The following is a 25,307-nucleotide window of genomic DNA, read 5'->3' as shown; positions in this document are numbered from 1 at the left end:
CCTCCCCTGCGGGGGGGGGGGGGGGGGGGGGCTTAAAGAGACAGCAGGCCTTTTCTTCTAAGTTTGTGCTTTTAATGCACAAAGCTTTTTTTTAGAAGCAGAGGCTAAATGGCAGGAGGAGGGACCTACACCAGCAAAGGTCCCCAGGCCATCAGGGGTGTTGGATCCCTCTAGGGGACAGTCAGGATGGACAGCTGTTAATTCCTCGGGGTCTTTAGCTCCTAATCTGCTGGACCCTGGGTCACAGGACCTTCTCCTTGGGGATGCAGATGGGGGACGTTGATGGGTCCGCCCCAGACGAGTTGGACCAGATCATTAAATTGCTTGGAGAGAATAAGGTGCATAAATTGCCGGAATGTCGTCCTGGGACCGCCAGAACCTTCATCACTACACGGACCCGGTTCAGAGGTCAACAGCATTGTCGTCAGACTAGACCGGTGCCTCACAGGACTCCCTCTTCGAGGTCGCAGTCCTGGTCTCATTCCTTTCGAGGCCGGAGACCAGCTCCGGACTCCTCTACGCAAGGAGCTCCTGCTAAATCTACCCTATGAAACGTTGCCGGCCCACTCTTCGGTTCCCAGGATAGGAGGACATCTTCCCTCTTCTACGAGGAGTGGGTCAAAATCACCTCAGACCGGTGGATCTTAGATATTCACCAGCACGGTTACGCTTTAGAATTTGCTCGACCTCTCAGACATGTTTGTCTTCTCCCCATGTGGACTAAGGAAACAATGCGCACTGCGGCAGACGCTGAATCGGCTTCGGGATTTGGGGGCCATTCTCCCGGTGCTGGTACTGGAACAAGGGTTCGGCCTTTATTCCATCTACTTCATAGACCCCAAGAAGGAAGACACCTTTCAACTGATCCTGGATCTCAAGATGGTCAGCAGGGCTCTCAAGATTCCACACTTCAGGATGGAAACCCTGCGCTCAGTGATTGCTGCAGTGCACCGGGGAGAGTTCCTCCCATCCTTGGACTTGATGGAGGCTTATCTTCATATCTCAATCCTGAAGGAGCATCAGCGCTTCCTTCGCGTCAAGATTTTGGGGCAGCATTTCCAGTTCCAGGCCCTGCCATTCGGCCTGGTGACCGCTCCTCGCACCTTCACCAAGGTAATGGTAGTAGTGGAGGTGGCCCTATGGACGGAAGGAATTCTTGTCCATCCCTATTTGGATGACTGGCTCATCCGGGCAAAGTCCAGGGATTTGTGCCAGCACTCAATGGACAGAGTATTACTCCTCCTCCAATCGCTCAGCTGGTTCGTCAATTTTGCCAAGAGCAGCCTCACTCCGTCGTAGTCACTCGACTCTCTAGGAGCTCATTTCAACACCAAAGTGGGCACAGTCTCTCTTCGTTTGGATCGGGCCCAATCTCTCCCCACTCAGGTTAAGCGCTTTCCGGACCTCCGACTTCCCACAGCTTGGGACTATCTCCAGGTGTTGGGCTCCATGGCCTCCACTGTAGATGTAGTGCCTTGGGCGTTTGCCCACATGCATCCATTGCAGAGAGCATTACTCTCCAATTGGAAGCCGGTGTCTCGGGAATTCAAGCTCTTCTGCCAATACCACCCCTAGCCAAGGACAACCTGTCCTGGTGACTAACCTAGATCACTTGCTACGAGGGGTGGACCTGGAGGTTCTGCATTGGGTGATCATAACGACAGACGCCAGCCTCGCTGGCTGTGCGGCAGTGTGTGGCCACCAATTGACGCAGGGGCAATGGACACCAGTTCAGGCAGCATGTGGCCCATCAACCCTCCGGAGACCAGAGCGGTTCATTTGGCACTGAAGCGCTTTCTTCCCATAGTCCAAGGCCGAGCGGTCCGCATCCTCTGACAATGCAACAACAGTGGCGTACATCAACAGTCAGGGAGGGATAAGAAGTCTCCATGTCACTCAGGAGACGAACAAGCTAATGTCGTGGGCGGAACTCCATTTGTCCCATCTGCCGGCATCTCACATTGCAGGCATAGACCAGAATTAGTTCAAGCGGACTTCTTAAGTTGCCAACGCTTAGATCCCGGGGAGTGGGAGCTGTCCCAGGAAGCAGTGTCACTCCTCTTCCCCATCTCAATCTGATGGTCACTCAAAGGAATGCGAATGCTCCGCGCTTCTTCAGTCGCAGATGAGAGCACTGTGCAGAGGGCATCAATGCCCTAGTCCTCCCATGGCCATGGGACCTCCTGCTCTACGTGTTTCCGCCTTGGCCCCTAGTGGGAAAGGTGCTCCAAAGAATAGAGTCACCAGGGGCCCGTGATCCTGGTAACTCCGGAATGGCCTTGACGGCCGTGGTTTGCAGACTTGGTCAACCTAGCAGACAGCCCACTTCGAATGGGACATCTGCCAAACCTTCTCCAACAGGGCCCAGTATTTTTCGACCAGGTAGATCGCTTCTGTCTAGCGGCCTGGCTTTTGAGCGGCGCTGGCTGAGAAGACGAGGGTACCCAGAGGCTGTTATCTCCACTCTTCTCAAGGCTAGGAAGTCTTCCACCTCCATGTCCTATGTCCGCGTCTGGAAAGTTTTTGAGTCTTGGTGCCAGTCCACACAACTTTCTCTACGTCATGCGATAATACCCCAGATCTTATCTTTCTTGCAGCAAGGTCTGGAGATGGGATTAGCCTATAATTCCCTTAAAGTTCAGGTGGCAGCCCTTGGTGCTCTCCGTCATCCGGATGGTTCTACTCTTGCGACACACCCTGACGTAGTCTGGTTCTTGAGGGGAGTCAAGCATGTGAAATCTCCGATCCGCAATTTATGCCCTTTGTGGAGCTTAAATTTGGTCCTTCGAATTCTAGGTGGTTTGAACCTTTGAAAAGAGCTACTCTCAAGGACCTCATTCTCAAGACAGTATTCTTGGTGTCTATTTGTTCCGCTCGCAGAATCTCGGAGATTCAAGCTTTGTCATGTAGAGAACCTTACCTACGTTTCACGGATTCAGGTGTGTCCTTGTGTACTGTACCATCATTTCTACCAAAGATGGTCTTGTCCTTTCATTTAAATCAGTCGGTGGAGCTGCCATCCTTCCAGGATGACAATTCCAGAGACCTTAGACGCCTAGACGTCAAGCACGTCCTCCTTCGTTATCTGGAGGCTACCAATGACTTCCGTCTCTCAGATCACCTCTTTGTCCTCTGGAGTGGTCCCAAGAAGGGGTAACAAGGCTTCTAAAACCACCATTGCCCACTGACTAAAAGAAGCAAATTCTATGGCGTACGTTGGCACTGGGCGTCCACCGCCAGACGGTATAAAGGCTCATTCTCTCCGAGCTCAAGCAGCCTCCTGGGCAGAAAGCCGAGCAGTCTCCCCACAGGAGATTTGCAGAACGGCTATCTGGAAGTCGTTGCACACATTTGTGCATCACTATCGCTTGAATCTTCAACCACTGATCGTGGGCTTCTTTGGGGCTCACGTCATTCAAGCTGGGTTATCAGTGGCCACACCCTACTTAGGGAAGCTTTGGTACATCCCATGGTCTGGACTGATCCTGGTACGTACAGGGAAAAGAAAATTATTCCTTACCTGCTAATTTTCGTTCCTGTAGTACCATGGATCAGTCCAAACGTCCACCCTACGGATTGTTGGGGGTTCTTTGGGATAATCTTTCAGCTCGACTGTAATTATTTCAGGACCAGTTTGGGACTGATTAAGAATTCAGGTTGCAAGTTTTTTGCTTAGCCTTGTTTACAGTTGATACTCAATTTTGTATTGATCCATCCAAGGTGTTTTTCCTTATTGCTTGGATATTCTTAATACTGAAGGTTTACAGAGGGCGCACTACTTATGAGGGCGCGCCCTCTCAGTTTTTGCTCTGACTCCATCTGCTGGAAGGGGGGAACAACCCACGATCTGGACTGATCCATGGTACTACAGGAACGAAAATTAGCAGGTAAGGAATAATTTTCTTTTACTGCCTAGATACAGCCTTCTACTGGGGAAGTAGATTTGGACTATCCATTCTCCATGGTCTAAGGATTAGAACCCAGCTTTCTCTCCTAGAGCCCATTTTATACATTTTTGGTTTTCTTTCCTGTTTTAAAAAAAATTTGACAAAAATAAACTACAAGAATTTTTGCACAGAAATCTCTTCCACTCACTGGCTATTCTTTTTAAGACCACTTTTACTTGACCGTTCTCATGTGTGTGGCTCAGCGAACAGTTTGTCTTCATAGAATGCAAGTTTGCTTCCCTGTAACAGCAGTTGCCAGCCAGATAATTATCCCTCCTCCCTGTGAAGCTGTACCTCTACTTCCTTTTCTTAGCTGTTAAATAGAATTCAAGGAGGGTTGTGGCAGCATAGGAACTACTGCTCATGGGTAATTGCATTCAGACCTTTTCCAGATATATCTGGAAGAATCGGTCATTTGCAGAAAACACCTGGTAGAGGTAAACAACTTTGCTGGTTAACCTTTCCAAATTAAGGAGAAATTAAGTAAACAGTTTCCAAATTGCTAATAGGATTAATGCCTTATGACTGTAGTTTTGTTCTATAGTTGTAAATTGGCTTTATGTGTTGGCAGGTGCAACAGTGACCCCTACCACTGCAGCTGTTGTATCACAGAGTCCTCAGCTGTATCAGCAGCCAGGCTCTCCGGTAAGATGTATAATATAGACACAGCATCAGCCAATTGGTGTGTCCTTTACCTGCTCTCTCTGTGTTGGTTTGTTGTATTTCACCTTGGAAATGTACTCATATTAACTGTTTCCCAGTCTTTTCAAGCTTAGGGCACGCCAGCTTTAACAAAAATGTTGCACATCAGCCTCCACAGAACAGGAAGTGTAGACAGAGAGAGGATTTATGGCCAAAAGAAGTTAGGGAAGTAATTAAAGCCCCACCAATCCCTCTTCAGATTTTTAAAGCAAAGGAAGGGGGTGGAGACATACATGAACCCATGCTGCCGTGCCCCGAGATGCCCATGCCTCGGTGGAGCTTCAGGGAGGATTATTATACCCCTGCCTCTGTGAATGCAATGAATTATTAATGTGAATAAACTGTTTTTTGTTTTCCCAAGCTTTCACAGAATATATTTTTTACTTGTCTTTGTTTAAATTAATTTTTTTTTTTTTTTAAGGCAGCAGTTTTATTTTGTGAGGAGGGAGCGGGGTTCAATCTCCCGCCCAGCTCCTCAGGGGCTCCCAGCTCAGCTGTTTTCAATTAGCTTTGCAGCCGCTATCCTGCTTCATGCCGCGGCCACCTTTTTGTTTAGCTTGTGGAGAGTCGGCCTCCCGACTCTCCCGCGATGGGTATGCTCCAGGTGTATTTCGGGGGGTGAAGGCTCCTCTTCTGAACCGCCAAATTTTAGACCTCGGGGAAGGGCTCCCCGACGTGTTTCTAAGCCGTTCCCGTCCGGGAACACAAGTCAGCGGTGGCCATTTTGGGTGTTTCTGATGAAACACTTCCTGCTTCTCTGGGGGCTGGGGATCCGATTTGAGCCGGTTCGCTTCTCTGGGGGGGGTGGCGGCTTGGACCCCCGTGAAAAATTCGTCCCGGGACCCGTTTTTCCTCGGATTTTGTCCTTTTAAATGCATGAGTCTTACTTGGCCAGCTTAGAGGGAGGTGGAACCCCCCCCCCTCCCAATTGTTCCCCTTCCTCCGAACCTCTTTTTTTTCCTGTGCCGTCCCCTGATGTTCCAGACCCTCAGGGCCTGGTTAGGGTTTCATGTGGTCCCGGGTGCTCCCCCCCCCCCCCCCCAGCCTCCTTTAGACCCGCTTACCTAGGGGATGATGATACCATGGCTCAAGGCCGCCCCCCCCCCCCCCCCCCCACCCCCCCCCTCTTCCCCCCCCCCCCCCCCCCCCCCCCCCCCCGCTAGAGGGCGACGATCCCAGTGTCCTGCACTTATTTCAGCGGGAAGGAACTGGAGCCTTTTATTCCCTTCGTTCTCAAGGAACTGGGAATTGAAGTCCCACCAGATGATTCTGTGGCGGCAGCGACGACACCAAACGCGGACCTGGTCCTGGTGGGACTCAGGGTGTTACTGCGTACTTTCTCATTTCATCCAACGCACCATTTGCTTCTCCCCCGGGAATTGGAGGCCCAGAGACGGGGCTTCGAGTTTAGTAGGGCTATGGATAAGCTATACCCGCTCCCTGAGGACTGCCTGGACATGTTAAAGATTCCTAAGGTAGATTCTTCTGTCACCTCGGTGACGAAACGTACCACCATTCCTGTGATGGGCGCTACAGCATTACGGGATGTGCAGGACCGTAAGCTTGAATTTTATTTTTCTTCCTCTGATTCGCCACAAAGCGGGTCCGGGTGCTATTGGATAATTCCACCACGGTGGCTTACATAAATCGACAGGGGGAGACTCTAAGTCGTCTAATGGTTGCTAGAGGCCAGCAAGCTCTTTCTCTGGGCAGAGGGGCACTTGGATCGCCTTGCGGCCTCCCACATAGCTGGCAAGGAGAATATTCAAGCAGACTTCCTCAGTCGACACACATCTCGATCCCGGCGAGTGGGGAGGTGTCAGACGAAGTGATGGACCTAATCGTGCACAGGTGGGGTCCCCCTCACCTGGACCTCATGGCGACGCTATCCAATGCCAAGGCTCCCCGGTTTCTTCAGCCGGTGGGGGGAGCATTGTTCGGAAGGGGTGGATGCGCTGGTTCTCCTTGGCCCTCCGTTCTCTCTACGTGTTTCCACCATGGCCGTTAGTGGGGAAGGTTCTATGGAGAATAGAACTCCATCGTGGTCCGGTCACTCTCGTGCCCCGACGGCCGTGGTTCGCGGATCTGGTGAATCTCACTGTGGACGGACCTCTTCGTCTGTCACCTGCCCCATCTTCTGCGGCAGGGTCCCGTATTTTTCGACCAGGCGGATCGCTTCTGTCTAGCGGCATGGCTTTTGAACGGAGACGTTTGAGACGAAGAGGATATAAGGATGAAGTTATTGCCACACTCCTCAGGTCTCGCAAACAGTCGACTGTGTCCCAACATGGATTTACCCTTGGATAAATCCATGTTGGGGAAACAGTCAATATGGATTTACCCAAGGGAAGTCTGTCCTCAACAAATCTGCTTCATTTTTTTGAAGGGATTAATAACACGTGGATAAAGATAAACCGGTAGATTGTAGTGTATTTGGATTTTCAGAAGGCGTTGACAAAGTCCCTCATGAGAGGCTTCTACGAAAACTAAAAGTCATGGGATAGGAGGCGATGTCCTTTCGTGGATTACCAAACTGGTTAAAAGACAGGAAACAGAGATTAGGATTAAATGGTCAATTTTCTCAGTGGAAAAGGGTGGACAGTGGAGTGCCTCAGGGATCTGTACTTGGACCGGTGCTTTTCAATATATATATAATATGATCTGGAAAGGAATACGAGTGAGGTTATCAAATTTGCGGATGATACAAAATTAGTCAGAGTAGTTAAATCACAAGCAGACTGTGATACATTACAGGAGGACCTTGCAAGGACTGGAAGATTGGGCATCCAAATGGCAGATGAAAATTTAATGGGACAAGTGCAAGGTGTTGCATATAGGGAAAAATAACCCTTGCTGTATGTTACACAAGGTAGTTTGCATATTAGGAGCTACCACCCAGGAAAAGATCTAGGCATCATAGTGGATAATACTTTAAAATCGTCGGCTCAGTGTGCTGCAGCAGTCAAAAAAGCAATAGAATGTTAGGAATTATTAGGGAAGGGAATGGTTAATAGAACGGAAAATGTCATAATGCCTCTGTAATGCCTCCAAGGTGAGACCGCACCTTGAATACTGTGTACAATTCTGGTTGCCGCATCTCAAAAAGATATAGTTGCGATGGAGAAGGTACAGAGAAGTGCAACCAAATGATAAAGGGGATGGAACAGCTCCCCTATGAGGAAAGGCTGAAGAGGTTTAGGGCTGTTCAGCTTGGGAGAAGAGACGGCTGAGGGGGGATATGATAGAGGTCTTTAAGATCATGAGAGGTCTTGAACGGGTAGATGTGACTCTGTTATTTACACTTTCGAATAGAAGGACTAGGGGGCATTCCATTAAGTTAGCAAGTAACACATTTAAGACTAATCGGAGAAAATTCTTTTTCACTCAATGCACAATAAAGCTCTGGAATTTGTTGCCAGAGGAGGTGGTTAGTGCAGTTAGTGTAGCTGGGTTCAAAAAAGGTTTGGATGAGTTCTTGGAGGAGAAGTCCATTAATGGCTATTAATCAATTATGCTTGGGGAATAGCCACTGCTATTAATTGCATCAGTAGCATGGGTTCTTCTTAGTGTTTGGGTAATTGCCAGGTTCTTGTGGCCTGGTTTTGGCCTCTGTTGGAAACAGGATGCTGGGCTCGATGGACCCTTGGTCTGACCCAGCATGGCAAGTTCTTATGTTCTTACCTACGTCCGGGTCTGGAAGGTTTTTGAAAACGTCTGCGAAGAGTTGGGTGTTTCGGCACGTTCGCCTTCGGTTGCGGTTATTCTCGCTTTTCTTCAGCGTGGTCTCTCCAAGGGTCTTTCGGTTAGCTCCCTGCGAATTCAGGTTTCGGCTCTGGGTTCTCTCCTGGACTATATCGAAGGTCAGGCAGTCGCCTCTCATCCAGATGTGTTATACGTTTTCTCAGGGGCGCTAAGCACCTGAAACTGCCTGTCTGGTCTTTGTCCTTCGTGGAGTTTAAACTTGGTTCTTCAAGCTCTTTGTTCGGCACCGTTTGAGCCTTTCCGTCGAGCCACTCTAAGACTTGACTCTCAAGACTGTCTTTTTGGTCTCTATTTGCTCTGCAAGGAGGGTGTCTGAGCTTCAAGCTTCTATCCTGTAGAGACCCTTTCTTGCGTTTTTGGACTCTGGCGTCTCTCAAGACCGTACCTTCTTTCTTACCTAAGGTTGTTTCGTTTTTCATGTTAACTAGTCCGTGGAACTTCCTGCTTTTTCACCAGAGGATATCGCGGCGTCTGGTAATAGTGATCTTCGTCTCAACGTCAAACGCGTCTTATTGCATTATCTTGAGGTCACTAATGATTTTCGGGTTTCCGATCATCTTTTTGTCCTGTGGAGTGGACCCAACAGGGGGGAAGCAAGCTTCGTAAGGCTACGATCGATCGCTGGTTGAAGGAGGCAATTTCTTCGGCCTACATTTGCAAGGGCCTGACCATATTCCTGAAGGCCTAAAAGCTCATTCCTTTACGCTCTCAAGCAACTTCTTGGGCGGAGTCTCAATCTGTGTTGCCGCAAGAAATATGTAGGGTGGCTACATGGAAATCTCTTCATACTTTTGCTCGTCACTACCGACTCGATGTTCAGGCTCCAGCCTTTGGTTCCTTTGGTCGGCATTGCTTCGAGCGGGACTGTCTGGGTGTCCCACCCTCTGTAGAGAAGCTTTGGCACATCCCATGGTCTGGACTGATCCGGGTATGTACAGGGAAAGGAAAATTAGTTCTTACCCGATAATTTTCGTTCCTGTAGTACCACGGATCAGTCCAGACACCCGCCCGTTCTTCTGGCCGCTCGAATTTTCTTCCTCCTGTTTTTGATTTTTTTCCTTATAGGACTCTCTCTTTTTTGATCCCTGCATCATCTTCCTGGAATTTACTAATAGGCACCGGAAGCATCGTTACGATGATCGGGGGTAGATATACAAGAGCGTTTAGTTACACAGTTCATTCAATTGTTCTGTTATTTTGTTGGTTTAAATTAAATTACTAGTTATCCTGTTACTTGCTTGATCTTGTATTTTCTGCTTTGACAATGGTTATACTGAGGGTTCCAGGGTGGGTTCCGTCCTTATATGGGCTGCCCTTAGAACTTTGGTGTGTCTTCGCCTGCTGGAACGAGGGCTTAACCCATGGTCTGGACTGATCCGTGGTACTACAGGAACGAAAATTATCGGGTAAGAACTAATTTTCCTTTTATTCCCTTTCCTGGCCTATGTGATGTGGTGTGTCTACTCATTTAAGTAAAAAAAAACCCACAAGAGCAGGGGCTAAGGCAGTGATAGGGTGGCTGACTTTTTACTGCTGGGAGGCAGTTAAAGGGTGACTGGAACAGACTTCTCAAATATGCTGTCTTGTGTGCCCTTAAGTAAAATACTGAAGGGAGATGGATTTTTAAAAATAATTTCAGCATAAAAATGTGTAATAGTTTTTTCCCTGTACGTACCCGGATCAGTCCAGACAGTGGGTTGAGCCTCCTGTCCAGCAGATGGAGCCAGAGAAAAACTGAGAGAGTATCCTACAAGAGAACAGTGCTCACCCTGCGCCCCTCAGTATTTCTCTGGCTCCAGCAGATGCAGACAGACGAACCTGCGGTTCCCTCTCCTTAGTGATATTTCTTTCTTCTCTGTACATACCAGGATCAGTCCAGACCGTGGGTTGTTCCCCTCTTCCAGCAGATGGAGTCAGAGCAAAAACTGAGAGAGTGCTCTCTCATAAACTGGTGCGCCCTCTGTAAACCTTCAGTATTTCTCTGACTCCAGCAGATGGCGGTTGCACCTTCGGTTCCCCAGTTCATTGAGAGGATAGTTTACAGAATTTCTTTATTCTTTGTTTTTCACTAAAGTTTTCCTTGGATGGATCATAGTTACAGCTTATGGTGCGGACGCGCTCTATGATCTGCTCCAGGTCCTGGCCAGATCTATGGTCTGTGGTCTCAGCTAGATGGCTCCTTTGCCTCAGAAACTGGTCGGTGGATTCCTCCTCTAAGGCTCAGCTGGGGTCACTTCCCTTCAAGGGTAAGTTACTATTTGGAGACGAGCTGGACCAGGTCATTAAATCGCTTGGAGAGAATTGCCGGAAGATCGTCCTCTGACCTCCAGAACCTTCAACACTACGCAGACCCGGTTCAGAGGCCAATGGCGTTTTTGTCAACCAGTGGTTCTGTCCATCAGTTGTGGAGGGTATAAATGAAACCTTTTGATTACCCCTGCAAATTGTCCCAAGTTCATATTGGGAACCGGTAGTCATTCAGGAGGTACTTTGCAGAGCACTATCCCTCTTAATGGCCAGGGCAGTCAAGTCTGTTCTACCAGGGCAAAAGAGGGTGGGGATACTACTCCTGCTACTTCTGATTCCAAAAAAAGAGGAAAAGTTCAAGATGGTTTCCCTGGGCACCTTGATCCCCTTGTTGCGAAAAGATGTCTGGCTGTGTTCTCTCGATCTGAAGAACATATACACTCGCAACAGGATTTTCCACAGTCACCGGAATTCTCTGATTAGTGATGGAACAGCAGCACTTCCAGTATCGCAATTTGCCCTGTCTTTACAAGATGACTGGCCGTGGTGGCGGCACACCTGCACAGACTTGGGAGTCCATGTTTTACTTTATCTGGATGATTGGCTAGTCAAGAGCACCTCTCGGGCAGGAGCCAAGGAGTCCATGCACTCGACCATCTGGGTGTTGGAGTAATTAGGGTTCATCAACTACCCTGTCGTCATAATTAGACTTCATAGGAGTCCTGCTAAACCAGGCTCGGGCCTAGCTTTCCTGCTGCAGCAGAGGGCCATTACCTTGATGACCATTGCAGCAGAGAGTCAGATGAGCCAGCAGTTATCAGCATGGCACATGTTGAGGCTGTTGGGTCACATGGCCACAACAGTTCATGTCACTACCTTGGCACGTTTAAATTTGCAAAGAGCTCAATGGACTCTATGGTCCCAGTGGTGTTGAGCCAATCAAGGACTTTGGGACTGCATATGGGTAACCCTGTCCTTCTGGGACTCCTTGTCCTGGTGGCAGGAGGATTCTAATCTAGAACAGCAGTTTTCCATCCAAAGTCCTCCTTTCTAAATCGTACTGACAAAGGATGCGTCCACCGAGGGGTGGGGAGCTCATGTAGATGGACTCAGCACCCAAGGTCCACCCAGGTATAGCTATCAAATCAACTTCCTGGCGCTCCGGGCAATCAGGTATGCTCTGTGGGCTTTGAGATTGGCTGTCGAACAAAATTGTATTGATACAGACAGCCAGGTGGCAATGTGGTATGTCATCAAGCAGGGAGGTACAGGCTCATTACTCTTGTGTAAGGAAGAAGGCCAGATATGGTCATGGGCTCATGTATCTGGCTGGCAAGAAGAATGCAATAGCGGACATACTTGAGTCATTCCTTCCAATCCCACGAATAGTCTCTGGACCAAGGGGTGGCAAATCTGATCTTCGGTCTATGGGGAAGTCTGGAGGTAGATCTGTTCACTGCACCTTGGAACAGGAAGGTTCCTCAGTTCTGTTTCCTGTAAAGGTCACACAGCAAACCAACCTCAGATACCTTTGCTCACCATTGGGGTGAGCAAAGGTATCAACCAGTGGGGTGAGCCCCCCACTGGTTGAGACAGGTCTGGTTTCCACTCCTCTGGGATAAGCCTATCAGAAAACCGATCAGGCTGGTGACTTCCCCAGATTTCATGGCCCAGGATCGAGGCAGGTTATGGCATCCCAAAGGCCCTGTCTCACAGCCTGGATGTTGAGAGGTGATTCTACAACCACTCGATCTCTCAGAAGGTATATTTCATGTCCTGATAACTTCCAGAAAGCTGGCCATTAGAAATTCCTATGGTCTGAAGTAGAGGAATCTTTGTGTGGTTATGAGCAGAAGTCTTTAGATCCCTTCTCCTGCTCAACTCAAACTGTTTGACTATCTCCTACACCTTTCAGAGACTGATCTGAAAACTAACTCGGGGTTCACCTCGTGATTGGCGTGTATCACAATGGTGTAGAACATAAGAACTTGCCATACTGGGTCAGACCAAGGGTCCATCAAGCCCAGCATCCTGTCTCCAACAGTGGCCAATCCAAGCATAAGAACCTGGCAAGTACCCAAAAAGTCTCTCATGTTACTGTTGCTAGTAATAGCAGTGGCTATTTTCTAAGTCAACTTAATAGCAGGTAATGGACTTCTCCTCCAAGAACTTATCCAATCCTTTTTTAAACCCTGCTACACTAACTGCACTAACCATATCCCCTGGCAAGCCCATCTCTGTTCAGCCTATAGTTGTATGCCTTATGCAAGGTCTGCTTCAATTGAAGCCTCCCTTAATGCTTCCTACTGTGTCCTGGGATTTCAATATGTAGCTCAGGTAATGAAAGCTTCCTTCGAGCCTCTGTGCTCTTGTGACCTGAAGAACCTGACCTGGAAGGGCATATTTTTGGTGGCGGTCACTTCAGCTCGCAGGGTCAGTGGGCTCCAGCCCTTCATGACTTATCTGCCTTACACTAAAGTTTTTCATAATTGGGTGATCCTGTGTATGCGGTAAACTGCACCTCCTGTTATGTCCAGGTGGGATTTCATCTTGGGGGCCATGTCAGAGCTCACTGTCGGAGCCATGGCAGCATTGGTGGCCCACTTGCGAGCAGTCCCCATGGAGGAGATCTGCAGAGCTGCAATGTGGAGTTCCAACCACTCCTTCACATCTCATTACTGTTTGGATAGGAATTGCAGATGCAACAGTCGATTCGGACAGTCTGTCCTTTGGAACTTGTTTGAGGTGCAGAACCCAACTCTTCCCGCCTAGGGCTCATTCTTTCTATTCAGGCTACCCCTTGTTACCAACAAACCTAGTTGTGCCCATTGGCACTTGCTTTGGTGCCCTTTAATGTTGGGGAACAATCTTTAGCTAGGGATTCACCCATGTGTGAGGACTGCCATCCTGTTTGCACTCTGAGAAGGCAGATTTGCTTACCTGTAACAGGTGTTCTATGAGGACAGCAGGTTGTCAGTTCTCACAAAATGCACCTGCCACCCTGTGGAGTTGGGTTTCCACTTTGTGGGTGGTATTCTTTTAATTTTTCATTCCTCAATTCTGTTATAAGTGTAAGGGGACCCTGCGTGGATGCATGTTATGCATGCCGAGCAAGCTCAAAGAGGCTCGGTCATAGTTCTAGAAACTTGACATACGTTTTCTGTACCATCTGTGAAGGCTAACATCCTGCTGTCCTCTGAGAACACCTGTTTATAGGTATGCAACGCTGCTTTTTTTTGCCTCCAGAAGATGGTAGGACTGGGCTGTGCAGCATTTTGGCAGTGGGTTCCAGATCAGATCCTGGGGCCGGGCCACTTGCTTAGGTCAGCAGTGTGAGCTGCTTGTTCTACTCCCTGCTCCTTTGAGCCTGAGTAAGGGGCAATAATAAAGATTGGAGTTTGATTTAGAATCGACATTTATTTTGCTCTTTTGTGTCTGAATGAGAGATTGCATTATATAAACTGCAACCTTTATTTAAGATGAATAATTGTCTTTTCAGACCCAAGCCAGCACTAGCACACAAGGAGCATCTTCTCCCACTGGTGTTGTCCCTGGCACAAAATATGGTAAGTGCAATGTAGTCTTGTAGCTAATTCAGCCCTGCTTGTTGACCAAGAAAGCAAGTTTGTTTACTGTAAACTGTGTTCTGTGTAGACAGGATGCATTTGCCATGCTAAATATCTGCTCACCTTCCTGGAGAGTTGATTATCTGGCTACAATTAGCTCTAAAATTGACCAAGAGGGCTGATGAGGATGTCACCCACGTCATGGCTAATTCATCCTCCTGTCTACAGAGAACATTTACAGTAAGCAGACTTGCTTTATCTTTGACAACGGTATACTGACAAGGTTTATTGCACCAGCTCATGTATTGTGAAATGGTGTCAAGAAAAACTTGTTCTATCTATTTCTGCTGGCATGGAGGCAAAACCTAACTGGACTTGTCTGGCAGGATTCAAGGAACGGAAATTAGGTAAGATTAAATTTCTCCTTTGTGTTTTCCTAGCCTTCAACTAACTGTGTGGCCCAATTTAATTCACAGCTGTCCCAGACACATCAACTTATCATTATGATGAAGCCTCTGGTTATTACTTTGATCCCCAAACTGGACTCTACTATGACTCCAGCTCGCAAGTAAGCATTGATTCTTCATGCCTTTCCTGACTTGACTTGATTTGTTTGCTTTTTTTTTTTAGAATTGTTACGTTTTATGAATGTTTTAAGTCATTAAAGCTTTGTTTTACCAATTATGTATGTAAATTGTAACCCACTTATTGTAGATAAGCAGGCTATACATTTTATAAATTGTGGCAAGGAATTGTATAGCTGCTGAACCATGTCTGGGTGAGCAGTGTTGGCTTGGATCCCAACCACACTAATTCTTATCTCCCAATTCAGTATTATTATAATTCTGCGACTCAGCAGTATCTATACTGGGATGGAGAGAAGCAAACCTACCTTCCTGCAGCAGATAGTGTAGCCCAGCAACAAACCGGCATGTCTACCAACACAAAGGAAAGCAAGGAGAAGAAAGAGAAACCCAAGAGCAAGACAGCACAACAGGTGAGGTGGGGAATTTTAGCTGGGGGGGGCATTGAGCAGGCACAAAACTGCCTTCAACATTTGCTGCTTCCTTTTCTAAAAGGCCCAGATAGAAAATTTGGAAATCATTGACATTCCCAGCCTGCCTTTCTGAACATCCACAGTTAGATGTTAAGTCTTTCTGCACAGTTGATTTGAAGTAGTGTAAAATGGCCATCGTTTTCTCTATCACCAGAATCCTCAGCAGTAAATGATGTGGCATGCAAAGTCTTCAGCCTAGATAAATCCCTTATGTTCCTGGACATACCCAGATCAGTCCAGACCAGTGGGTTATATCCTTCTGCCAGCAGATGGAGGCAGAGAACAAACTTCGAGGCCTGGCTATATAACTCTAGTGCCATCTGCAGCTCCTCAGTATTTCTCTGTCTCCAGGAGATGGTGGTCGTGCATCCTGCAGCTCTGGACTGAGTTTTGGCAGGGCTCCCCAAGGTGTGAGGTTCTGATCGCGTGCCATCCCTTGGCTGGAGCAGGGCGAACAGGGGGGTTGGATACTTCTGGCTGTAGAGCCCTTGGATTCCGGGGAGTTGGATAGCCAGGGGACTGGTTCCCTCAGCGCCTCCTAAAAGAAAGTACCCGTGTGGGGTTTTTTTTTGTTCTTACTTTGGAGGAAAAAAAATTTTTTTTTCTTGCCTTCAGTTTTTTTGCCTTTCAGGCAGTGCTCGGCTGGGGGAGGAGGAGCATCCTAATTCCCAGAGCCTCCTCTGGGAGGAAGTAGCTCCTGGGTATAATTTGGCCTCAGGGCAGGCATTCTGAGGGCCTCGGGTGGTTCAGCTATTTAAGCAGGAGGAATTGAGTCCCCTTATTCCCCAGGTGCTGGAGGAATTGGGGCTCAAACTGTCACAGGAGGATTCGGACAGCGAAGGGGTTAACCTGTCCTGGAAGGGCTGCGAGGACCCCCCTCGGCTTTCCCAATTCCAAAGAAAAACAGAAGCTTATCAGCAGGGAATGGGATGCCCTGTTGCCGGCCTTAAGTTTGGACGGGCCATGGCCAAGCTGTATCTGCTGTCCGGAGCATTTGCAGTCCTTTCGGACCCCCAAGGTAGATGCGGAGGTCTCCGCCATTATTAAGCAAACTACCATTCCTGTGGCAGGTTTGGTGGCCCTGAAGGATGCCCAGGATTGAAAATTGGAAGTCCACCTGAAGCACCTTTTTGAAGTCTCGGCATTGAGCTTCAGAGCGGCTGTATGTGCCAGTATGATGCAGCGCGCCTGCCTGTGTTGGATTCAGCAACCACAAGATCCGTCCGCCTCGGGGATCATGTCCCAGGTGCAGGCGGCACGCCTGGAGGCGGGGGTGGCTTACACGGCGGATGCCCTGTATAACCTGGTAAGGACTTCAGCGCATTCCATAGCCTCTTCAGTAGCGGCCCGACGCTTGCTCTGGCTCCGGAATTGGTTGGCTGACTCGTCTTCTAAAGCACGTTTATGTAACCTCCCCTTCAGGGTGAAGCTTCTGTTTGGCAAGGACTTGGACCAGCTGGTAAAGTTGCTGGGAGAATCCAGAGGGAATAGGTTCCCGGAGGATAGAAAGAAAGCCTTTGCCCCGAGGACCTGGGTCAGAAATTTCAGAAGATCTAGGTCAGGAAGAGGGGGTTCCTCTGCTTCCTCTGGATCCAGGTCTTCCTCGGGACGTCAGCAGTCCTTTCGGGGACCCATCCGGGCTGCGAGAGGAGGTTCCAGCCAGGGAACTGCAGCAGCAAAATTTCCCAATGAATCAGGAGCACCCACTCCCTGGAGACGGCAGTAGGGGGAAGACTGTCCCAATTCTATGAGGAACGGGCAAGAATTGCAACCGACCAGTGGGTATACAGGTGATCATGCTAGGTTACGCCTTAGAATTTTCTCACCCTGCCCAGAGACGCCTTTCCTGGTGTCACGCTGTTCTTCCCCAGACAAGCGAGCATGGTGGAAACCATGCTACTGCCGTCTGATAAGCCTGCAGGCCATCATTACAGTTCCAGAGGCGAACGAGGGGCCGGGCGGTACTCCGTTGTACTTTGTGGTGCCAAAAAAAGAGGGGACATTTCAGCCCCATTCTGGACCTCCAACAGGTCAACCTGGAGTCTGAAAGTCCCACAGTTTTCGAATGGAAACCCTGCGCACGGTGATTGCGGCAGTACACAAGGGAGAGTTTCCTCGCCTCCTTGGACCTCACGGAGGCCTACCTCCATATCCCGGAGCGATAATCGGCAGTTCCTGCGATTCTCGATCCTGGGACAGCTTTTCTAGTTTCATGCACTCCCCTTCGGGCTGGCATCGGCACCCCGCACCTTCACCAAGGTTATAGTGGTAGTTGCGGCAGCCCTCCGGCAGGAAGGAGTTTTGGTGCACCCGTAACTCGACGACTGGCTACTCTGGGCAAAGTCAGAGGAAGACTGTCAACGGACTATTCGTCACGTGACCCGCATGTTGCAGTTGTTAGGGTGGGTGATCAATCTTGGTTCCTTCCCAGGTCCTGGAATACCTAGAGGCTTACTTCAACACTTTTCTGGGCCAGGTGTTTGACAGAAGATCGGATGCGCAAATTGCAACAGCAGGTGATTTGCTTGAGGACAACAGACTCCTACGGCCTGGGACTATCTTCAGGTACTGGGATCCATGGCCTCAACAATGGACCTCGTCCCATGGGCTTTTGCTCACTCGAGGCTGTTACAGCAAATTCTCTTGTCCTGATGGAGTCCAGTGTTGGAGCAGTATCAGGTTCAGCTGCCCCTCACTTCGCAATCCAGATCCAGCCTGGCATGGTTGCTTGTGGATTCCAATCTCCAGAGAGGAATTCCCCTCGAAACCCCAGACTGGGTTGTAGTGTCCACGGACGCCAGCCTCCGAGGCTGGAGGTGCAATGTGCCTGGGCAGAGCAGCACAGGGTGTGTGGCTGGAATCAGAACGAGCCTGGTCCATCAACCGCCTAGAAACCAGGGCTTGTACGCAGGGCGTTGAAAGCATTTCTGGATCTGGTGCAGGGTCGGATGGTTCAAGTATTTTCAGAGAACGCCACCATGGTGGCATACCTCAACCGCCAAGAGTCCTGCCGTAGCCTGAAAAGCTCACCTCCTCTTTGCCTGAGCCGAGCGCCATCTGGAGGGCATTCTGCCTCACACAGTGGCAGGCGTGGACAACATCCAGGCGGACTTCCTCAGCAGACAACAGCTGGATCCAGGGGAGTGGGAGCTGTCCAGAGAGGCGTGGGAAACATCATGTGTGCCAGCTGGGCGAACTTCCCCAGTTGGACATCATGGTGACCCGCCTCAGCGTGAGACGACGCGTTTTTTCAGTCGACTGAAAGAGATGGGGTCGGTAGGTCTCGCACGCCCTGGTGTCAAGTGGCCAACAGGGATTCTGTTGTACGCCTTTCCTCCTGGCCTCTCATCTGGGCGAATCCTTAGACGAGTGGAACAGTAACAGAGGTCAGGTAGTGCTGGTGGCTCCGGAATGGCCACGTCGCCCTTGGTTTTGCAGATCTAGGACGACCTAACCACAGACGGAAACTGTTGCGGCTGCGCGCATGTACCGAAACCGTTGTGCCAGGGCCCCTATCTTCTCAGATTGGGAGGATCGCTTCTCTCTCGCGGCTTAGCTTTTGAGAGGCGGTGTCTGCGACTGAAGGGGTATTCAGAGTCTGTGATTGCCACGCTGCTACAGGCCAGGTGCCTGTCTTCTTTCAGGGCGTACGTGCGAGTGTGATCAGTATTTGTCCTGGTGTGCTCAACAGGGGATTGGGCCAGAGTCGGTGTCCCGTCCCTCATATTCTGGCATTTCTACAGCAGGATCTCTCCAGGGGCCTAGCCTATAATTCCCTACGAGTTCAGGTTTCCCGCCCTAGGATGTTTTAGGGGACGAATAGATGGCAGATCCCTGGCCTGCCACCCCGATATGGTTTCGCTTCCTCAAAGGAGTCAAGCATTTGAAGCCGCCTGTTCGGAAACTGTGCCCAGAGTGGAAATTGAACCTTGTCCTACGGGCGTTGTTTTGTACCACCCCTTTGAGCCAGTGGGTCGGGCTTCTATCAAGGACCTGACTCTGAAAACGGTCTTCTTAGTTGCTATTTGCTCAGCGCAGTGCGTTTCGGAATTACAGACCCTGTACTGCCGAGATCCGTTTTTACGGATTCCAGCGGACAGTGTCCTTACGCACAGTGCTGTCCCTTTCTGCCTAAGGTGGTGTCTGCCTTTCATCAGTCGGTTAGAACTCCCTGGTTTTCCTGACTGGTCCTCGCGACTCTCAGCAACAGATAAAGACCTGCATTTGTTGGATGTGCGGTAGGATTTTATTGCGCTGTTTGAGATTACCAATCCCTTTTGGAAATCGGATCATTTATTTGTTCTGTTTGGAGGTCCTAGGCGTGGGGACAAGGCATCCAAGGCCATTTTGTCTAGGTGGCTGAAGGAGACTATTGCTTCAGCATATATTTGCAATGGCCGCGCCATGCCGGTCTGTTTGACAGCGCATTCGACGCAGGCTCCAGCGGCCTCTTGACAGTGCGCCAGCTGGTTTCGCCACAGGAGATATGTAGGGCCGCAGTTTGGTCCTCTCTGCATACCTTTTCTAAGCATTACCGCTTGGATGTTAAAGCCGCCAGAGGACTCCAATTTTGGGGAACAAGTGCTGCAAGCAGGTTTTTCGGGAAACCGCTCAGTGTAGTGTGGCTTTGGTACATCCCACTGGTCTGGACTGATCCTGGGTATGTCCAGGAAAGGAAAATTGGTTATTACCTGCTAATTTTCGTTCCTATAACAGATCAGTCCAAAGGCCCGCCCAGACGTGGCTGCCGAAAGATTGGCTGTCATTTAGGGGAGCTTCTGTGTTGAAGAATTCTGAAGGAAGTACTCCTTTTTATCAACTTTAACGGAGTCAAGGGTAGGGCTTCCAAACTTAGGGGAATCCAACACTCCTGTTCCTTTCCTTTGTCTGGATGTTCGCCTTTCAGGGTGAATAAGATGATTAAAGGCTATTTTTAATGGTTTTGCTTGGGCATCGACAAATACTGAGGAGCTGCAGATGGCACTAGAGTTATATAGCCAGACCTCGAAGTTTGTTCTCTGCCTCCAACTGCTGGTAGGAGGATTAACCCACTGGTCTGGACTGATCTGTGGTATTACAGGAACGAAAATTAGCAGGTAATAACCAATTTCCTTTCTTCTTTCAAAGGATGCTTGCCTGTTACCTTTGTTTCAGATATTTCTATTATCTTTCACAAAAATAACAAACATAAGATCATACAGCTATCCAGTCAATAAAATTGGCATCTATTTTGCAGGCTTTACAAGTCAGCACAGTATACTGCCACAACAAGTAACTTGTACAAGAAATAACTACAACTGAGTGATGAAAAATAATTTAACATAATTATATGAAAGAGGAACAATCTATGCTTACTGCCTTTGAACGTACCATTGTCTTTTGCAGTACACATGCTCAGAATTTTAGGAAATTTATATGGAATCTTAATAGAACAGAAATGTTTGACTCGTTGTTTCAAATATTATTTGTTCTACTGTTAGATGTACTTCAGCAGACCTTTGGAATTTGACATCTATAGGCATATTCTAGTTTAGTTTCACAAAGTTAAGTTCTAGTTTTTGATTGTTAAAACATTATTGATGCCACTTATCCCTTGATGGTATTACCAAATGGAAATGTGTGTTTAAATCTTATTTAGATTTTTAGCTTGCACCTTTTCATTGGTAGCTCGGAGCAAATTATGTTTAGGTTTAGTAGGTATTTTCTCTGTCCCCAGAGGGCTTACAGTCTTAAGTACCTTAGCCAATGGGTAATGGTGTCTTGCCCAAGATCACAAGGATTGGGAGAGGGATTTGAGCCCTGGCTTCCCTAGTTTTCAACTCACTGCTGTAACCACTAGGATATTTCTCCACTCCTTGTGGCGTCACTGAGGGTGCCAACTGGACTGAGATTTCATGACACATAGATTGTGGTTACAGCATGGATTGATTGTAAATAAAGCAAAGTGCAGTGTATGGATCAGTGTTTGCAGGAGGCTCATAGGATTGTTTTTTACTAAACTCAGCAATGATTGTCATATGAAAATTATTGTTGAAGTGTTATAAACTTTCAGCTAGAAGTGCTAAACTAATACTGAATAGGTTTTAACAAGAGATTCTCTTAGCAGCTACCTGCTTTAGAGTTAATTATTTGAAAATGTGTTTTACTTTAGATTGCTAAAGACATGGAACGATGGGCTAAGAGTTAAACAAACAGAAGGAGAACTTTAAGAATAATTTTCAGCCTTTGAGCTCCTTGAAAGAGGAGGAAAGGCGAGAATCTGCAGCTGCTGATGCTGGCTTTGCTCTTTTTGAGAAAAAGGTAAATATGTTTTGGCTTTTACTTGATAAAGTAAGAATGAGGAGAATGTTGCTCATGAATGTCTTTGTGTTCTAGGGTGCACTGGCTGAGAGACTACTTATTCTAGATCTGAAGAATGGAGAAGATGAAAATCCATTGAAAGTAAGAGGTCTAACCTTTTTGAAATCCTATATCAAATCCTGCAACGTTTTTCCCCACATTTTCATTCAATACACTCTAGGTTCTGTGTTGGGAGGCTCCTAAATTGACATGTTTCTTGCCAGTTCCAGGCTGATATTGAGCTATGCTGTTTCAGTTGGAGCTATTTCCTAATTTTCTGTCTTGCAGTCAGTTCTGCTCTTTGTAATCAATTTGTTTGCATTTTTTCCATTAGTATGTGAATAATCCTAGGTTTTTATAACTTTGTAGTGTTAGAAAATTAAGTTGAAAAATTACTTCTGTAGTATAAAGAAAACTCATGTCTCTGAAGTTTGGTACATCATGCAGGATGAGATTAAGGAGATTGAATAAGAAACCTGACTTCCCTGTACATACCCGGATCAGTCCAGACAGTGGGTTATGTCCCCCTTCCAGCAGATGGAGTCAGAGAAAAATTCGAAGGGCGTTCTCTTATAAGCAGGTACAACCTCTGCGTCCCTTCAGTATTCCTCTGACTCCAGCAGATTGAGCGTGTTAGAACCTGCGGTTCCCCTGTTATACTTTGTGTAGATAGAACATTAGCTTTCTATGCTCTTTTTTGCTCTTGCTCATTTTTGTGGATGGATCAAGTTTAAAAAAAAAAAAGGGGGGGGAGTTAGTCTGTGTTCTCAGTGTTTGGGCACTAAGAAACTTGCAGGCAGAACTGTCACCATTTTTACCTTGTACTGTTTTGGGGGTAAGTTCTGTCTTCTTTTTTTTTCCACAGATTTAGCTATTTATAGGGGTGAAAGTTGGTGGTCCAACCTCTCCCCCTCCACCAATGACACGCTGCCCTGAGATGCCGAGTTCCTTGGGGCAGCGCTAGCAGAGACTTGGTATTCCTCTGCTCTTAAGTCGTTGGGGTTTTCTCTGAGTGGAGGTTTCCTTCTTACCTGCTTCTGTCAGCCTCCGGGGGTGATTTTTGCATCGGGCTGCTTGGCTCCCTCCCCCCATGCCATGATCCTCGCGATGTAGTGCCTGTGGAGAGCCCGGGACGTGGCTCTCCAGAGAAGGCATATGTTCGAGGTGCTTCCCCGGCAGGAGGGTCCCTAGAGGCTGGCTGGTCGGTCGGCAGCGTGTTCTCAAGTGCATCTGCCTCCAGGGGGGAGTCGGCCCCATTCCCGAGAGGCCCTTTTCCTCTGGGCAGCCGGCACAGAGAAGCGTTATTCCTCTGTGCCTCTATCTGTGGGTCGCTGAGGGATAGAGAGAGAGGCAGTACTGAAGCGGACGCTATTACGTGCTTCTTACAGCCACAAAACCTGGGTGAGCGTGAGGAAGAACAGGCTGAAGTGGAGGTTTTCCCCGCTTCCCGCAACTTTAAACCTTGCCTGTTCTCGCGTTAAGAACAGTTGGTTCCCTCGCGGCTCCGGGGTTCCCCATACCTCGTTCGTCCAGGTGCTGCGCTTGTGGAGAGGCCTGGGTTGAGGCTGTCCCGCGAGGGGATTTGCATAGCTTGTCTCCCTGGTGGGGAGGGACCCTCTCAACCACCGGGCCGCTCTGGTTCTCAACTTATGATGCGCCTCGACGCTCAGGGGCCAATCCCGCTGACCGTGGGAACAGCGGCCATTTTGTCTCCAGGCTCTGCTGCTCCGGCGCTATCCGGAGAAGAGCAGGACGCTCCTTTTCATCTCAGCCACCGGTTTTGACACCCGTTCCACCTCTGGAGCCTTTTCCCTCCGCGGGATCTTTCCACTCTTTCTCCATCGGGGCCACCTCAATTTTCCACAGATTTTGTTCTCCCTGCTTCACAATGCTTACCTGGCCAGAATGGGCCAGCACCAGGAATTTTTGGCAGGACCTCCTCCTCCTAAGGTACCCAGAATGGCTGATTCCACTGAGGTCTTGGGAAATGCCCAGACCGTGGGGAGTGCCCAAGGATCAGCGGTCCCAGAACCAGGGGTACCTCCGACCACCTCAAGCGCTCCGAGGGTCCGTTTGGTACACCCCTCTGCTAGGGGGTCTGTTCCTCAGCAGGACCTGGATCCGGATGAACCTTCAACTTTGGCTCAATTGGAAGGGGATGATCCTAGAGTCCTGCGGATGTTCCAGAGGGATGAGCTGGGGCCCCTCAGGACCCGCCTGAGCCTAATCCACCAGCGAAGAAAGGGGACCCCCTTCCGGCTGGTCTACTTCCGCCGTGTAGGTCATTTCCTTCCCATCCCACATTCCTTCAACTGTTATCCAGGGAATGGGATTCTCCGGAGACCTCCCTCAAGGTCGGCAGAGCCATGGATAAGCTATATCCTCTCCCGGATGATTTCCTGGAGCTTCTTAAGGTTCCCAAAGTAGATACTGCAGTCTCAACGGTGACGAAAAGAACTACCATTCCAGTAACGGGTGGTGAAGCCTTGCGAGTTTATCTTAAGAGTTTTCGAGGTGTCCGCCCTGGGGGTCCAGGCCGCCATTTGTAGTTCCTTCGCTCAGCGTGCAGGCCTCCGCTGGCTTCAACAGCTGCTCAGCTCCCAGGAGTTGCCTCCTGAGGAAGCACTTCAGGCAGACCACCTGGAGGCCGTCATAGCATGTGGAGCAGATGCTCTATATGACATTCTGAGAGTATTGGCCAGATCTATGGATTCTGCAGTCTCGGCTAGACGCCTCCTCTGGCTTCGCAACTGGTCGGCGGATTCTTCTTCCAAGTCGCAGCTGGGATCCCTACCCTTCAAGGGCAAGCTACTATTTGGGGAGGATCTTGACCACATTATCAAGTCCCTCGGAGAGAATAAGGTACACAAACTGCCAGAGGATCGCCCTCGGTCTTCTAGGTCTTCTAATTCCACTAGAAGCCGATTCAGGAATCGTTTCCGCCAGGCAAGAACTGCAGCTCCTCGTAAGCCATCCTCTCTATCTCAATCCTGGACTCAGTCCTTTCGTGCCCGAAGACAGCCCCGCTCTGGTCCGGCCCAGGGGACGTCCTCCAAGTCTTCACAATGAAGCTATGCCGGCCCACTCCCCGATCCCCAGGATAGCGGGACGTCTCTCCCTTTTCTATGAGGAGTGGGTCAACATCACGTCAGATCAGTGGGTCCTGGATATTCTAAGACATGGCTACGCGTTAGAATTTGCTCGGTCACTAAGACAGGTTCCTCTTCTCTCCATGTGGCCCAGTCCAGAGACAACCCGTAGTCCGGCAGACACTCGACAGGCTTCTGGCTCTTGGAGCGATTCATCCGGTCCCCCCCCCCCCCCCCCCCCCCCCCCCCCCCCCGGAAGTAGGCCAGGGACATTATTCGGTATACTTCGTAGTCTCCAAGATGGAAGGTTCCTTCCGCCCGATCTTGGATCTCAAATGGTCATCAGGGCCCTCAAGATTCCCGTGATAGCGGCGGTACACTCTGGAGAATTTTTGGCCTCCCTGGATCTGATGGAAGCTTATCTACACATTCCCATCCTCCAATCGCACCAGTGTTTTCTGCGATTCAAGATTCTGGGACAGCATTTCCAGTTCCAGGATCTACCCTTTGGGCTTGCGACCGCTTCTCGAACCTTCACGAAGGTGATGATAGTAGTAGCTGCCACTCCGGAGGGAGGGAGTCTTGGTGCACCCATACT

At 49.1% G+C, this 25,307-nt stretch overlaps 1 protein-coding gene across 1 annotated transcript in view; it reads left to right on the top strand.

The window, feature by feature from the left end:
• Positions 1-25,307, top strand: part of RBM5 (RNA binding motif protein 5) — a 255,667-nt gene that overhangs the window by 165,497 nt on the left and 64,863 nt on the right. The window contains 7 exon segments of the mRNA XM_029599640.1: positions 4,519-4,592; positions 14,158-14,224; positions 14,701-14,792; positions 15,057-15,221; positions 21,433-21,460; positions 21,463-21,581; positions 21,657-21,722. Of these exon segments, the coding sequence (XP_029455500.1) occupies positions 4,519-4,592; positions 14,158-14,224; positions 14,701-14,792; positions 15,057-15,221; positions 21,433-21,460; positions 21,463-21,581; positions 21,657-21,722 (611 nt within the window).

The sequence above is a fragment of the Rhinatrema bivittatum genome, chromosome 4, assembly GCF_901001135.1.
Source record: "Rhinatrema bivittatum chromosome 4, aRhiBiv1.1, whole genome shotgun sequence".
NCBI classification, from domain to species: domain Eukaryota; kingdom Metazoa; phylum Chordata; class Amphibia; order Gymnophiona; family Rhinatrematidae; genus Rhinatrema; species Rhinatrema bivittatum.
This window is presented reverse-complemented; position numbering and strand designations above follow the sequence as displayed.